Source organism: Festucalex cinctus, chromosome 19 (assembly GCF_051991245.1).
Source record: "Festucalex cinctus isolate MCC-2025b chromosome 19, RoL_Fcin_1.0, whole genome shotgun sequence".
Lineage (NCBI taxonomy): Eukaryota > Metazoa > Chordata > Actinopteri > Syngnathiformes > Syngnathidae > Festucalex > Festucalex cinctus.
In genome coordinates this window covers 7275359-7292077 of record NC_135429.1, presented here as the reverse complement: position 1 = coordinate 7292077, position 16719 = coordinate 7275359, and the positions used below count along the sequence as shown (strand labels likewise).

Genomic DNA, 16719 nt, shown 5'->3' with positions numbered 1-16719 from the left:
TGCAGCGAGAGAGCTAATATAGCATCCACCAATTTCTCATTCTCTCATTTCTCATGATGTATCACTTTTACACAGTGCCCCCTAGTGTTTGGATTATAACACCACATAACTGAAATGCCTTGTCTTACACAAGCTGCATTATGTTTAAGAAATGAAAAATCATCTACCAAGACTGTTTTTGAGCACTGTTTGAAAAATATTTTCATCACAATTACAAGACATGACATTATCAAGGATTAAAATGTACTGTTAAGTAATGTATGTCCTTGTACTTGAAAGGCATTTTACATATCTCACAAAAGATGATTGAAAGTCAAACGACATTAATCTAATCATTATGGAAGCATACAGAATGTTGACTTGCACAATACCACATGTTTTTTTCCCCAATTCTTTATAGGTGTGTGGCTATATACAGTATGGGAAAGTCTGCATGTTTATGAAGGTAATGCCAGTTCCAGCAAGCAGACAACTGTATTGTCTGCTCAGGATGTTGGACTGCACTGCTTTGAGGAAAAAAAAAAAAAACGTCCAGCATCACCTATTATCCACCATCATCCAGCAGGAACAATGGAGCACCTCCCAACATCCCCCCTTCTACTTTCCCAGGAGCCTTGGTGTTGAGTTCCCACAGTGCTGTCCAGTTTGGAGGAGTCGCTCCATTGTTACCTGTCCTCTAATTGTTCCCCGAAGGACGTAGACGTACACACTCCCGCTTCCTCCCCAAGCAGAGTCGACCTTCGCATTCATCCTTTTTATGAAAGTAAGAGTGGAGAGCAAACTGGAGTCTCATAATCTTTCCCATGAATAACTTTCTGGTGCAATGCGTGTGAAAAGGTCCCGGGGCTTGGAAGACAGGGTTTTATTATTTAAAACAGCAAAGTCTTGTAAGAACAAAATTCACATTCTCTGCAAGTTTTATTTTAAGAGCCTCCTGACGTCCATTTATGACAGCAGTCATTAAGGATTCCGAGTGAAGTGTCGGTTTCACATTTATATTGAAGGCTTGATTAAAACAAAATGCAGACTCACTTCTCTTAAAATGGCAGTTGGCCTAGAAAAACAATGTCTGGAACATATCTTTTGCCCACATACAAGCCTCCATTCAAAAATAACATCCATTTTCTGAAGCACTTATCCTCATTGGGGTTGCGAGTGAGATTCTGTGATGCCATTAGACTCAAAACAAAAGTTTCAGTGATCATTAATTTGATCGAGGTTATTTTAAGATAGCGTTTCTTGGTTCGGTGAGTTAGTCTCAGGTGTTCGGCGGGGGTCAAAGCACACATCCAAGGAAAAATGATTTGTGATGACACATTACATTTGGCTGTCATTGACTGCAGGGAATTCGGTGCACTCAGTCGACTTAGGACTGTTGTAATGGTACGTCGTGTGTCGTCTTTTCTTTATTTTTATCCTTTCCTACAAACTATGTCGAGCAAAAAAAAATTATATATATATATGATTGGGCACACAACATATGTGCAATATGAGTTGAATGTGGTGTTCCACAGGGTTCCATTCTGGGGCCTCTGCCGTTTTCATTGTATCTGTTGTCTGGGTTCCATCTTTAAAAACAAACAAACAAAAAAAACAGCGGTGGTTATTTTATAGAATTTAATTTAGTGATGCGAGTCTGCATCCTAATTGTGCATGATTTTCAATGCCTAGTCGAGCAAGTCTATTCCAACAAAATTAGCTAAATAGTATTGTTTGGGGACAACTTTGTATCCAAACTACGAGGGAAATCAGTACTTCGTAACCGTATCGAACATCCCTAATTTTTTTTCACCCAATCAACACAATTTAGGAATAGGCAAGAAGTTGAAGTTATTCACTTGAATGTGTTGGCTGCTTCCACTTCAGCCTCCCTTCCGTCATGTTCAATTCATCAACAATACCCACTCGAGTTGAGGCTGAAGGCAGAATGATTAACTCCCAAGAGCTCAGAGTTCAACAATTCAATCTTTATTCAAGCACCTTTCGCATGACACACAGTGGGAAACGCCCACTGTTCAAAGTGGACAACTTTCTATCTCAGCCGGCTCTGGGCAGGAGGCGGGGGACACCCTGGTCTGGTTGCCAGCCAATCGCAGGGCACCTTCCATACATTACAAAGGAAATTATTGTCTTTGGCAACACATTTAAAGAAAGAACATGACAAGGGGCACAAGTAATGTGGAGAAAAGTATCGGGACAGTACATGATTACATGCACAGGATGGAAAGTTCATTGTGATGATTAATGTCCTTTTTACTTGAAGACGTTAGCTCTTTTCAGGCCGGTTCCTGTTCAGAGCTGCTTTCGGCGTGAACTCCAGTTTCTCCTTGAGGCTAAGCACCTGCGTGCTGTCCATCCCGGCTTGCTCCAGCAGTTTCCTCTCTTCCCTCAGTTCAAAAATGCTCTTCTCTTCCTCGCGAGGTTTCGGCGTCCCCCTGACGAACCACTCCAGGTGGTAGCCCACTGCTCCCACCACAAAGGCTACAGGGAAGGTGACGTACGGGGCGTAGGTCCGCATGGCTGTCCAAACTACAGGCCACATGGCTGCAAGCCTATTCGGATCCCGAGATGTGGGAAAGGAAAGAAAAACATTGAAAAGCACAAGTTCTTTAGTTGACTGGGAATTGGAACATTGCACTGGACTACATTCCTTCACAGGTGGCTCCCTCTTGTGTTCCAAAACAAATACATTATTCCAACTAAAAAGGTGGTCTGCATTGTGTTGTACTTTGTCAAGTACATTTCAAGTATTTCATTGACTTGGTGTTTCTTTTATAAGAGTAAATGTAAAAATAAATACATCAGTATCACAAACGCCCTTAATACATGTAGTGAGGTAAGCTTGCAAACACTCGTCAACGTTATACCGGATACTGCATACATTCGCCACTCGAGTGACTACTATTGCTCATTTCATTATAAAAGTTGTGTTTTCTAAACTCATTAGTTATGTCATCTGACTCACCTTTAACGTTTAACGCTGGTGCAGCAGTCGGTCACTGTAACATGCGAGGGAGTGTTTACACTTCCGGTTTGTCACCTGATTGGTCCAATAGTCTTGTTCGTTTCAACCAAACGGTTGTAGCACTGGTTTCACTCGTGTTTAGCATCATCTAGTGGTTAAAATAATACACTGCCACGGCGAGAACACGTTTATAAAAGGGAACTAAAACAATGCAAAATTAAGCGACAAATTGAGGGGACTAAAACACAATACAACACAAAAATAATTTTGGAAATGTATTTATTTTTTCAGGTTTGTTCAAGTACCTTGAAAGTGCTATTTCCAAATATTAATACTCTGCTTGTTTTTCATAAAGAGAAAAAAAAAAGTCATGGGAACAACATTTAATCAACAATGTAATTTTGGCATTTATTATAATATGAACCTCTATGGAATGTAAAACAAGTTGTGTAAAACAGACAGAGGGTGTGTTTGTTGGAAATTTTGTTTTGATCTACATTTTTAGAGTTGTCAGTACTAATCAGTGGTATATATGAAGGTAGAAAAATACATTTTGCAGGTTCTGAGGGCCCCCTAAAGCCTACAGTCACAAAATATTCACAAGTGGTATGTCATGTAAACTTCACTACCAATATATAAATCTTTCACAAATCTAAAATACTGCAGAGTATGAGGGAAGGAAAGTTAGCATGTACCAAATATATGAGACTATGAAGGTTAAACATATTTGAGTTTTCATATATGATGTTAAAACAAAATGGTAAACAGAAAGGCATCTGTGGTGATGATGCAATCACTTGCTGCTGTCTATTAAATACACGATTTGTTTTTCGAAAGTTACTACTTTCAGTCGGTAGGTTTGGTTTCATGTCACAGGATATACTGGCTGATATGTCAAATGCAAACCACCATCCGGGTGGCCCCACCCGCGGAGGTGGAAACACGCTCACATGAGCCTGATGATGGCCCCCGAGAGGAAGTCCTCATAATTGAGGCGGATGTTGCCCGTCATGGTGGTGTCTTTCTCCCTGAAGACCTGCGTCATGCTCTGCAGCTGGGTGCACACCTGGATGAAACGATCCAACTGGATGCCGGGACGCGCGGCACGCACGCTGAAGCGCCGCACCAACGACTCGGAAAACTGGGGGCTCAGGTTGTAGCCCATCTGTGCCAGGGCTAACGGGGTAGAAGATGGGATGAGATTCATGTCTAGCGGTGGTGCATCTTCTTAGAGGTCTTAAGAAGGTTTACCTTGGTGGAGCTCTGTACCGCTGATAGATCCTGAGCGGTCCCTGTCATATTGCTGAAAGAGTGCCCTCCACCTCTGCATAAAGTCCCAGAGCGCTGAGAAGCCGAAAAGATCCATACGACTCGACTTTGTCTTGTCAAACATGTCTAAAAGGAAATTCAAGGATATTTTATATGAATATACAGTAGCTGTATTTTAACGTTGGTGCTAATTTTGGTCTCTCACTGAGCATCATGAGGCAAGTCTCATCATTAAAACCGGACCAGTTGGAGTTGACGAGCGCCTGCTTGAGCTCCTTCAGGTTGATGAAGCCGCTGTGGTCCGTGTCCACACTCTGGAACCACTGGTACGCTTCGGGGTTGACACCAGGAGGGATGTTCCCTAAAGACAATTCAAGGGCCAAGAAAGGGTTTGAAGAACTTCAATCAGTGCCCTGACAGCTTTAGTCATAGGCTTCAGCAGACTGATCCTGCTGGGGGGGGTACAAAGTGAACCTGTCAGCGTGGCAGGTGATGTGAAAAGAGAAGTTACGAACATAAGGGGCGGCAAGACGCAATCAGCAGTACCTGAAGTGGGAGGATGACGATAAGGTGCTCCATGAGGTTGTCCTCCGTAACCCGGACCCCCTGGTCCGGGTCCGTAGTGCCCCCCTTGTCCTGGACCATAGTAGCCTCCTGGTGGAACTGTTGCACCGCCGTACGGAGCTGAAGGTGCAGATGCATATGGAGCACCGGCATTTGGTACCGGGTGTCCTGCTGCCCCTGGATAGCCCTACAACAGAGTTGCATGACACAATTCATGGGACCGATTCCACCAGTACAGTGCCAACTTGTTGAGGAAAAAAAAATGGACAATTCCAAGCTTCCAAGCTGTCATTGAAAAGTGTGGAATTTTGGATTGTTGTAATTTGATTTGTGAGTCATATTCTAATTTCAAAATGTGATGAAATGTCGTTTGAGTACTATAACAATCTGTTTGGTTTGTATACAGGTCACAGGCAAAAGCCATACAATATTTCGTTTTCACCCTGTATGATGCGTTACATTGCGGAAATGCCCGGATGATGGATCCATAGCCAAAAAATGGATGGATTAATGCAATTTACTAATCCAGTGCAGGGATTACATGATGCTATGCCGAATGTATTGCATTTATTTTTGACAACATACGACATAATAAGACAAGCTCAATATTCTATTCATTTCCACTTATTCTACTTTTACAGTACGGTAAATAAAACGTTTCTGCTGAGCACAAGTCTTCGACCGTAGTTTGTCTGACATGTAGAAAAACATTAATGTAGGTTACCACAACATGCTAACAAGTACATTTAATGCAAACGAATTCATATGAAAACAACAAAAATGTTACAGCGTACAAGTAAAAACGTGCTAGGGAACCTAAATTACGCAACAAAAACAATAATACAAATGTATATATATAAAAACAGTACCTGTCCGTAGTTGTAACTCATTTTATTTTAACTTCCTTTCACCAGAGGTGGGTCTTCCGCGCTCTGAGAGGCACTGATTGGTTCATTTTACCATCCGTCGAAACTGTTCCATCGTCTTCGATTTCGATTGGACAATCAAACCGCACCCATCCTTCTCGTTTTTGATTGGACAGTCAACGTGGAGGCGTGATGACGACATTTCATTCCAACTGACTCATTTCTCTCGTGACGCACATGTCGATACTCATGCACAATGAAGACTAACTTGATTTCTAACCAACTTTCATTGAGTTGTTTGCATATATAAAGTTATTTTTCTTCATTAACAACTTGTGCAAGTCAAAACGCTATCAAAGCGTATAATTACGGCGAACACAATATATTTGTCTAATGTTATGATTTTTTTGCTGCATACAATACATTTTCTAAATGTTTTGTAACGTGTTTATTGTTAAATAAAGCGTTCATTGTTAAATAAAAAAAATATGGCAGAGGTGTAACTAGGATATATAGAGATATATAGGACAGTTGATGTGTATGATGTGAGTATTTTAGAAACGGGGGAGAACAAACAAAAGAAGTGACACATGAAGTATTGTAAGACTGGGAATCTGGTTTATAGTTCACACAATAAATGTATCCGGCATACAATAAGACTACAATTGATTACATTATATTCTTACTTAAAGAGCATTTAATTTGATCAGTTAAATGACCTTCCCCAGCAGAACAGTCTTAAGAAACAGAACAGATACATGCATTAATTGTGGCACATCTGTATACATGTTGCTAGGATATTTCTCATTGAACAGTAGGGGGCGGTAGATGTTCTTCCCATGCTTACTTGGGTATTCTTTATGACAGAAGACTGTAAGAGACTGGAAATGCTTTTAAATTTGTGAGGAGGAAAACAAGAAAAATAACCTTTATTAGTCCCATAACAGCTAAATTTTGAAAAGAAAAAAAAAGTTTCCTATTCAGTGCACACTGCCATTGCCATTTTCACATAATTTATTCTTTCTCTCAACTATCTTATTGTTGAGTTCCATAATGGAGGTGGTGGGATCCCCTCTTGTGGACTTGACCTCTGACCTGGTGTCCGACGACAGCTCCAACACCCTCCTGTAGCTTTTCCGGACACGTTTGCAGGTGAAGTAAATAATTTCGCAGATGCACATTAAAATGCAGACGGCTGAGGAAACCACCATGAACATGGTGAAGATTTTTTTTTCACTCGGCCGTGAAATGTAACAGTCAACCGTGTTGGGACATGGCTCAAGAGAACACTTGGACAGTCGGGGCAGGTCAAATCCATTGTAAAGGTGGTGCAGGATGTAGAGGAAGGCGGCATCGAATCCCGCCTTTAAAATCAGGCTGACCTGCAGGAAATGAAAACAAGAGATTTTATTTCCATGTATGTTGGTTGAACTGTAAGATAAAACCTTCTTACCAAGTAGGTCCACCACAAACCGCCACGTTTCTTCCCAGGATTGGCGTATGTTCTACCCCGCTTGCGTAAGTTTTCATTCTCGCGATATTTGACGTGACACGTCACCATCATGGAGGGACACGTGACGAAGATGAGCTGCAGGGCCCACAGGCGGATGTGGGAGATGGGGAAAATGGCGTCGTAGCAGACGTTGGTACAGCCGGGCTGGGCCGTGTTACATACAAAGTCCTTGCTCTCGTCGCCCCACACGCGTTGCGCCGCCACCACGAACACCAGAACCCGGAAGACGAAGACGATGGACAGCCAGACGCGGCCGAACGCCGTCGAGTATTTGTTGACCCCGCTGACAAGAATTTGAAGTGCAGACCAGTTCATGGTGGTTGCCTTGATCTCGGTGACACGATGTTTTATAAAATATTCTCTGGTGGTTCTCAAACTTTTTACAGCAATTTGCACTGCAAACAAAAAAAATAAAATAAAATAAAATAAAACAAGTTAAAATGTAGTATCATAGTAGGCCTTCAGCATTCATCAAAAATGAGACTGAGGTTTAATTTTGAAAAAGTACTAATACATAACATTATGCACAGTTTAAACATTTTTTAACACATGTAAAATTAAAACTAGAGAAACCTTTGTGAGGAATAAGTGATCATGAAAATGGATGGATCTATGGGTGGATGATGGATGGATGGATGGATGGATGGATGGACGGATGATGGACGGACGGACGGACGGACGGACGGACGGACGGACGGACGGATAAAACTAGAGAATGCAATTATTGGAGAAATTGTGTGTGAAGGCTGAGATACTGAATGAAAAATTGTGGAATAATAGACAATGAACTGGAATGAGCTGAACATATTGAAGTTGGAATGTTTTCAATTGGTCAAAATGTAGAAATTAGAGGAAGAAAAAAGCAAAAATCACTATGTTTGGCTTTTATTTTTAAATTTTGAGGGAAAATATGTTAGGGATAAGCTGAACAGTTCAAAGAAAAACAAAAACCATCATTTTTAGCTTTCATTTTTGAAATTTTAAAAATAAAATGTGTTACGAATAAGATGAACAGTGTAAAGCTGCAACGGTTTGAATCATACACAAAAAAAAGAAAAATGTGGGTACTTTAATGATGAAAATTTTGAAATTTTGGTAAGTGGAAATTTTTGTCATGTTGAAAATCGTTCCGAAGGTGAATTGAATGTGTTGAAAAATTAAAATTTCAAATAGTAATCATTTGAATCTGTTAAATTGAATGTGCCATTGCGGATTAGTGGGGTATGTTTTGCTTGAAAAATGTTGAACTTTGTGAAAATTTTGATATTTTTGGAATGAGAAACAAATATTAGCCTGAAAACATGAATTTTTGGAGCGTGTTGAAATAACATAACACAACAAACGTTCTCTTTTTGGATTATTCAACTACGCATGCAAAATGTTAAACATTGAACAAAGGTGAAAAATGCAAATAAACTTACCTTTGCGCTAAGCTTTTAACTGTAATGTACCTGCCGATGTTCTTATAACTACTGCTGCAGTTTCACTTTTAAAATTGCTTTTAATTAAACAAGTTTAACTGGAACATTTGAAAAGGACCCACCTCTCAAATGGCACGAAATGAAACGGTTGGAGTTTAAAGGGACACTTGACTTGAGTCATTTTCAGCAGTAAAATGTTACTACCGTATTTTGTCGATAATTAATGTTGTAACTTCATTAATTTTCATCTACAATTAATACCTTTAAAAAGTCATTTTTTACTTGCTGTCGACTGATGATGACATCACCTGTGCTGAGGAAGTATTGTTTACAGTTTACTGACCAAATCCAGAAAACAGCTGAGCCATGATTGGACCTTTACCTACTTCCTCAGCACAGGTGATGTCATCATCAGTCGACAGCATGTAGAAAAAGTACTTTTTAAAGGTATTAATTGTACATGAAGAATAATCCATCCATACATTTTCTTGACCGCTTATTCCTCACAAGGGTCGCGGGGGCTGCTGGCGCCTATCTCAGCTGGCTCTGGGCAGTAGGCGGGGGACACCCTGGACTGGTTGCCAACCAATCGCAGATGAAGAATAATGAAGTTATCAAATTCATTTTGGATTTAAAAAAAAAAAAAAAAAAAAAAACTTTTCACTGCTGAAAATTGTTCAATGAGTCAAGTATCCCTTTAACTAGGGATATTGTGGCACAATATTGTGACTTTTTTTTGTATCACCTCACCTTCCACAACATCGTGATTATTATCGTATCGTGACCTTCGAATCATAATAATATCGTATCGTGATGTTTGGATATCGTTACATCCCTACCTTTAACTAGACTGGAAAAAAAGACAAGCAAAAGTTTCCAAATGTGTCATGTTTTGGTTTTGTGGGGGTGGGATTTTGTTTTCTTTTGGTTATTTGTCATGTATTCCTTGTCTCTTCCCTTATCCCGTTATGTCTAACCACGTCCACCTGAGTGTGTCTTCCCTTCCCCGTGTGTTGACCAATCAGCTCCCCAAGCCTCTTGTATCTTGCCCAGGTGTCTGTTGTTTTCTCGTTACCATGTGTATTTAGTTACCCTGCTTCGTTTCAGTTCTTGTTGAGTCATTGTTGCTGTTGCTGTCATCTCATGTTGTCCATGCCATGCCTTGTTGCCCTTGTGTTTTCATCACTATAGTTTGTTTTTGACCTTGTTAATTTTATTTCTCCTTAATTGTTTACCTTTTTTTCTGAATTAAATCCCCTTTTTTACTTGCATCCCTGCCTTGCCCTGTTTTTGTTGCCCCCCTGCATTTGGGTCCTGCCTCCAGCACCCCCCAAACGTGACAAAATGTAGTATTGTAAGGCTTTGCTTGGTAAATGCATAAATCTTTTCTTGCTTCCTACGTCACTGAATTTCCTTTTCACCGAGCCAATCCCTTAGACGAGCTCCCCGGGAAGTACCCATGTGGCTTAACCCAAACTGTGGCGTTTTTTTTTTTTTTAACTCATTCACTGCCATTGACGGAAAAAGTCGTCAAATGATGCATATTTTTTCTGGTCTGGCAATGAATGTGTTAATAAATAACTAAAAAAAAAATCAAAGTGGCCATTGCAGCTTTCTATTTTTCTGTATGTGGCCCTCAGAGGAAAAAGTTTGGACACCCCTGCTGTACATTATATCAACAATTTATAATTGCTTCATTGATTTTTACCATGTTTAACTCATTCACTGCCATTGACGGAAAAAGACGTCAAATGATGCATTTTTTTTGCTGGTCTGGCAATGAATGTGTTAACTTCCTGGACCAGGATTTGACACCTGGTGTCAGTTTTTCACAGAATCAACACTCAGACAAAGGTTGGAGCCAAAAATGAAACTACAAGAGATTCGTGTTTCCTTCTGACCACCGGTGACCATGCTGAAGTGTCCTTGAGCAAGACCCTGAGCCTCCAGTTGCGCAATAAGTCCGAGTTCAAGTGCTTTGAGTGCCAGAAAGGTGGAAAATCATCACAAGTGAAAGCCCGTTTATTCATTAGGCCGATCAGATGGTCAACACAAAGGAGGCGACTGGTACAAAAAAAAAAAAGTTTTACAGAGTATACATTTCTGGAGCTTCTTTGCTGAATACAATATAGTACAAACAATAAGGAATACAAAGTGGAAGAAAGCACCGACTTTCACTTCTACTTGATGCTCGATAATGTAACATACATATGATTATGTTTGACATACTTTACACTTTCATTTGAGATTGACATTGACAGTGCAGCATATATGTACTTAGATGCACAGATAATGCTTTCAGGCAGATGTCATTCATTTACAAGTCATCATTGAATTGATGAATATCTATACACTTTTCAGCAGAGTCCGAGGGCTCCTTAAACGTTCCCCACCTTTCCATTTTCACGTTGTGAATCATTTCTAGGTTCTTTGTCCACTTCCTCAGCTGGCATGTTATTGAGGTTGTGGCTCGAGGCAGTCGGGTCCACTCGGATGGACCGGACCTCTGACCTGGGCGTCGCCAGAGGTGTCATTTCGTGTTTGTCGGCAAATTCCTTTCTTCTCCTTTCATTCCTCTTTCGTTTGTATTTCAGGGCGCGTTTGCAGATGAAGTAAATCATCTCGCAAATGCACATCAAAATGCAGATGACTGAGGAGACCACCATGAAGAGGGTGAAGATTTTTTTCTCGGTGGGTCGGGAAATGAAGCAGTCCACCGTGTTGGGGCAGGGCTCCAGGGAACACTTGGACACCCGAGGCATGTCGAAGCCGTCATAAATATAGTGGAGGATGTACAGGAAGCCGGCGTCAAAGCCGGCCTTGAAAATTAGGCTGACCTAATTGAAAAGAAGGATCAGATCATAAGAATCAGTACTAAGGAGGACCAAAACTGCCAACATTAAAAGTAAATAAATTAATATATGAATAAAAGTGAAAATAAAAACAAATATAAAAATATAACTCAAAAATTAAACACAAAAAAATAAATATACATGGAAATAAAACAACTACAAAAATAAAAAGGTAAATGTGGAAATAAATACAAAAATTAATATATAAATAGAAGTAAATATCAATCAATATTTTTTGTATTTATTCTAATGGTGTCAAAGTTAACTAATTAATTAACCACAAAGAATTAACGTAGATTAATCACTATTAATTTTGACCCTTTAGCTTGACAGCGGATGGCTACATTAAAGCGAGCACAGGTTGTATTTGAGCAACCAACATAACTACACTTATTAAAGTCAAGCATGTAATAAATTTGTGCATGACGTTCAGAATATTTGTTCATGTCAAAATATTCATTTTTAATTATGCATGAAATGATCTGATTGGAAAAAATGTTGAAGCCGTCCTTATAACGAGTGTTGTTCCGATACAGATACTGGTATCGGCAGAGGCGCTGATACTGCATTAAAATAGTGGTATCGGTATCGGTGACTACTCACAAGTAACATGCCGATACCATGAAACCAATGGACCAATGGCAGGACAGCTTATTCATGTTGAGGAAAAAAAAAACCTTAAGTATCGCTATGGTATCGGTATCGGCCGATACTGCAAATGTGGGTATTGGTATCGGCCGATACTGCAAATGTGGGTATTGGTATCGGCCGATACTGCAAAGGTGGGTATCGGTATCGTATCGGGGGCCAAAAAACGGTATCGGAACAACACTACTCATAACATTAAACGTCAAAATAATTAACACAACAGATGCTCTTCAAAGTTGGCGGGCAAAAAATTTGATGAAAAAAAAAAAGCCTTTTTTAATTAAACAATTAATCGTGATTAATCAAAATTCTAAGATGTGATTAAGCTCATTAAAAAACTTCGTTTGATATCTGTAATTGATTATTTTCATATGTATTTATTTTTGATTTTTTGAATCTTATTGTTTTGCTTTTATTTCCATTTATATTTTTTTTTTTGTATTTAATTTTCAAATTACATTTTTGATATCCATTTTTTTTTTTTTTTTAATTTTGGCAGTCCTTACCAAGTAGGTCCACCACAGACCTCCGCGTTTCTTCCCAGGGTTGGCGTACAGATGATCTCCCTTGTGCGAGGTGGTGTACGCCAGGTCTTTCTTCTCGCGATATTTCACGTGACACGTCACCATCAAGGACGGACACGTGACGAAGATGAGCTGCAGGGCCCACAGGCGGATGTGAGAGATGGGGAAGACCGAGTCGTAGCAAACGTTGGTGCAGCCGGGCTGGGCCGTGTTGCAGACGAAGTCCTTGCTCTCGTCCCCCCACACTCGCTGAGCCGCCACCACGAACACCATCACCCGGAAGACGAAAACCATGGAGAGCCAGACGCGGCCGAACGCCGTTGAATATTTGTTGACCCCGCTCAGGAGGACCTCCAATGCCGACCAGTTCATGGCCGATGCCTTGGTCAGCAGACGTCAGGTGAACGAATGAATGAAGTTCTCGACTGAATGACCTTGAGTTGAGAAAACAGAAGAGAAGTATAAGTCATCTTGATCTCACGCAGCGCCAACAAGCTCAAACTTGGACTCAAAACGGTTTATTTGTGCTTCATTTGTTTCAAATCAAGGACCTACAATTATTTTTCCTGGATTATATAATGGTTTCGTTGTAGTCACAGCTCTGTCATAATGGCCTTAATTGATCATAACTTGATGGCTCATTCTTCCGTCTACATGTTTTAGCTGTCCTGCCAATCAAAAACATGTTTGAATTGTTGATAAAACAGAAAGCATCACAATTAAAAGGAGCTTCATTGGCGACAGTAGCCTTCACTTCATTCTGCCATTTAGACACTGTTTTATTGTCCGACCATATTTAATTCTTTTCTATAATAAAAACACATAAACAAGAAAAAATACGCCAGTTGTTTTTGGTGCACATACATTTTGAAAACATTCCCATTTATTATATTTCATTGCAGAGTAATCTGAACTTTCTTAACAATAATTCGTATGACATATTTGCATCAAATCCTGATTCACATAACCTTGCTCTGCAAGATGAATTTTCACGGTATTTGTGAGTTCACTCCCGAGATTACATCTTGTACCGAGCACGCTGATTTCCGCCGACCGTGGTTCGGACCAATCACAGAACAACATTGTGTTTAGGGGCGGGATATGCAGCTGTGACGAAGCCAGCGCCGTCGCCGGGGCAAACAAACAAACCGAACATGGACGAATGGACGCTACAATTAATTCTGTTCTTGCAGAATTACTCACCGTTTCCTTGTTGAATGTTGAACAGCGAGAGGCGCTTCGTGCATTTCTAGCTGGTAAGATGTTCTTGCTTCCCCCACCCCACCCCCCTTCGATGAGAACGAAGACGCCATTTTCATCTTGTGGCCGTGATTGGTCAAAACAAACACGCACAATGCCGCATCGTCCAATCAGCTCGAAGTTTTGTGCAGAATGTCCCCTCCTTTCCCGAGCGATTGATATTGTGGAGAACTCCCTTGAGTCAATCACAATATCAATCTGGCTATTGCCAGGTTATGACTAATAGACAAATTTCAGAATTTCAATGCACCCTCCAGTGGACAAAAATAGCAACAGTACTTAATTTGAGTGAAAACTGCAGTTTGTGTTCTGTCCCAGATTGGATCACCTGATGGGCCGGTTCTGGCCCATGAGCCGTATATTTGACATGTGAAGTCAAGATATGAAGGCAACAAACTTGGTAACATTTGAACTTTCAATTCAGCTAAATGCCGTTCCTGCATTTCACGACAACAAAGAGTTTACAGATCGCTTGTCCTTTTTATGGAACTTAAAGATAGAAGTAAAAACAAACAATTTGCTTGCTTTGTTGAACGAACATTGTTGATTACACCAATGATTAGAGCAAACTTTCCTGTTTCCAGCTTTTACGTGCCAAGAGTGTCACTTTTCCGTCATACAAGATACTTTGGTACCATTCCAATTTATACCTGATGATGTCTGAGGTTTAATGCATTTAATAAACAAAGTTATACTGGATTTGCATTTTACTTCAAAAATGGTTTCGGTTGAAATACAAAGTAAAAATTTGGAAGAAGTGGTTCAAGACAAACCGAAAGCTCCACACAGGACATAAACCATCAACTATGACTTGAAATAAAATGTCATCTATTGCTGAAAATAACGATGCCAACGTTTTCCTCTCACTAACTTGATCAAGTAATAAATAAACAAATTCATTCAGCAACTCAAAAACAGCTGAGGAGGAAAATTCATTCTGTTACTTTTAATTTTTCAAAGCCTTACATGCTATTATGTAAAATGAGAGCACACATCACATTGATTGTTCAGTGACCTGCCATACTGGTCCAGCAAGTTGCTTTTATTCTCATGTTTTCTGACTCAACACAGGTGCGGTACCACGTCTGCTTTTTTTTTTTTTTTTTCTCTCTGAATGGCTAGAGCGTGTACTTGGACTTAAATAAAATATGCAAAAAATGTGATAATGGAAAAAAAAGTATATTATTACTATTATTATTATTATTATTATTATTATTATTATTATTATTATTATTATTATTATTATTATGTATTAAGTGTTTTCTTTCTTTCAATTTCAGAAACAAGTAACTGCGGAGTATAGTTATGGTCAACAAGTCTCAATAACAACAACTTCTGTAGTTTATTTGGGGAAATAGTGCAGCATGAATTGCAACAACCAGATTTTTTTTTCTTTATCGATAGAATATTAAAACTAATTATTATTATTTATTTTTTTTAGAACAAGACTTCTCTCAATTTAAGTCTTAAAAAAAAAAGTGTGCGTGCGTAATGTCCGATAAAGCTATAACAAAAAGTACCCGATGATTACATTCCGTACATTTTTCATGATGACGTCTGATTCTAAACATGATGTAAAGTTGTTTCAACTGACTGTACATACAAGAAAGAGACAGTGTAAATTCCTGTCGGCTCAAGGAACTCTCAAAAAACACAAACGTGTCAACATAGGGTAGACCTTACCTGACTTGACTGGGAAGCCTTGCAAATGAGATGTTCTTGACAATGACAGGCTTCGGGTTGCTATTAAAGGTGACACTCACTGAGGATGTGATGGGCGGAGCTTCTATCTACGAATGAACCGATTTTACTCATGTACTTGTATTTATAGATTGCCAATATATGTGAAGTAATTTTTTATTTATTTTTATTTTTTTTTGTATTTTATATTCAGCACAATCACAAAAATGATGCGTCACATGCTGCTTGTGGTGCTTTTTTGAGTGATTTAATAACTCACACGGGGTTTAGGCATAACAAAAAATAAAATTAAAATAAAAAATGCCACACAATCATGTGGATTTGCAGAGGAAATAATCAGAGCAATTATTTTGGTCTGAATTACTGTGTTTTGATAAAGGCAAACAATTTTATTTCAGTCGTAAAGCTTTTATGTTGAATTACATACATCCATTTTGTTTAGCGCAATAACACTGGAAAAGAAATGTGAAGAAATAAAAATGCATTTGACCGTAAATGCCACTGCGGAAAGTATATGCTACAAAGTTTATTATAATAAACTGAGAGGGTGGTCAGTTTATCCCTAAGAAGTAATAAAATCTTTACTCAAAGGCATACCACTTTATCACATACAATAAAATTAGGAGTTATACTTGAACTGCATTGAAAATGTGTTATCCTCAGCATGTTCATATTTGATTCGCATGGGAGAAGATGTAAACAAAACCATGCAAAGTCCATGCAAAATGACATTATTGACCGGCCTTCCAAAGATGACACGCGTTCTCAATAGTGTTGGTTTGTTTTTGTTCCTTTGTGGTGTCAGTTAAACTGCAGACACACCCTCTGCAACAGCCAACGGGCCCACACGCACACACGTAAGAAACAACTACATACTACCTTTTTAAGTACATGCAAGTAAATTTCAGATCAACTCATAAAATAAGTCAATCTTGTACTTGTATGAGACAAAAATGGGAAGTACGGTACAACACAGGAATTTCAAAATTGCATTTTAAGCCTCGACTGCTTTGCCAGAGGAGTCACAAAGCAAGATTTTCCACATTGCTGTTGTATTTAATTGCTGCGTAATTTTTTTTTTATAGGATTTTGCACTTGGAAGTCAGAAAGAAATTCATCTGCAGAAAGTTATAGCA

The 16719-nt window shown here is 39.3% G+C and overlaps 4 protein-coding genes across 4 annotated transcripts; all 4 read right to left on the bottom strand.

Moving 5' to 3' along the window:
• Nucleotides 1-1946: 1946 nt before the first annotated feature.
• smim12 (small integral membrane protein 12) lies at nucleotides 1947-3077 on the bottom strand. Its single transcript, XM_077507280.1, has 2 exons — nucleotides 2966-3077; nucleotides 1947-2552 (listed from the first exon to the last, which is right to left on the bottom strand). Exon 2 carries the CDS (start codon nucleotides 2540-2542, stop codon nucleotides 2267-2269), a length of 276 nt encoding a protein of 91 aa, XP_077363406.1. The 5' UTR covers nucleotides 2543-2552; nucleotides 2966-3077; the 3' UTR covers nucleotides 1947-2266.
• A 150-nt stretch (nucleotides 3078-3227) lies between these two features.
• pef1 (penta-EF-hand domain containing 1) lies at nucleotides 3228-5730 on the bottom strand. The gene is made up of 5 exons (XM_077506961.1): nucleotides 5668-5730; nucleotides 4781-4985; nucleotides 4440-4595; nucleotides 4217-4360; nucleotides 3228-4141 (listed from the first exon to the last, which is right to left on the bottom strand). The coding sequence occupies exons 1-5, from the start codon at nucleotides 5686-5688 to the stop codon at nucleotides 3912-3914; spliced, it is 756 nt and encodes a 251-aa protein (XP_077363087.1). The 5' UTR covers nucleotides 5689-5730; the 3' UTR covers nucleotides 3228-3911.
• A 547-nt stretch (nucleotides 5731-6277) lies between these two features.
• LOC144007583 (gap junction beta-3 protein-like) lies at nucleotides 6278-15582 on the bottom strand. The gene is made up of 3 exons (XM_077507335.1): nucleotides 15566-15582; nucleotides 7118-7572; nucleotides 6278-7046 (listed from the first exon to the last, which is right to left on the bottom strand). Exons 2-3 carry the CDS (start codon nucleotides 7490-7492, stop codon nucleotides 6645-6647), a joined length of 777 nt encoding a protein of 258 aa, XP_077363461.1. The 5' UTR covers nucleotides 7493-7572; nucleotides 15566-15582; the 3' UTR covers nucleotides 6278-6644.
• Nucleotides 10605-15666, bottom strand: LOC144007582 (gap junction beta-4 protein-like). The gene is made up of 3 exons (XM_077507334.1): nucleotides 15566-15666; nucleotides 12605-13056; nucleotides 10605-11435 (listed from the first exon to the last, which is right to left on the bottom strand). Exons 2-3 carry the CDS (start codon nucleotides 12992-12994, stop codon nucleotides 10977-10979), a joined length of 849 nt encoding a protein of 282 aa, XP_077363460.1. The 5' UTR covers nucleotides 12995-13056; nucleotides 15566-15666; the 3' UTR covers nucleotides 10605-10976.
• Between the last annotated feature and the right edge of the window lie 1053 nt (nucleotides 15667-16719).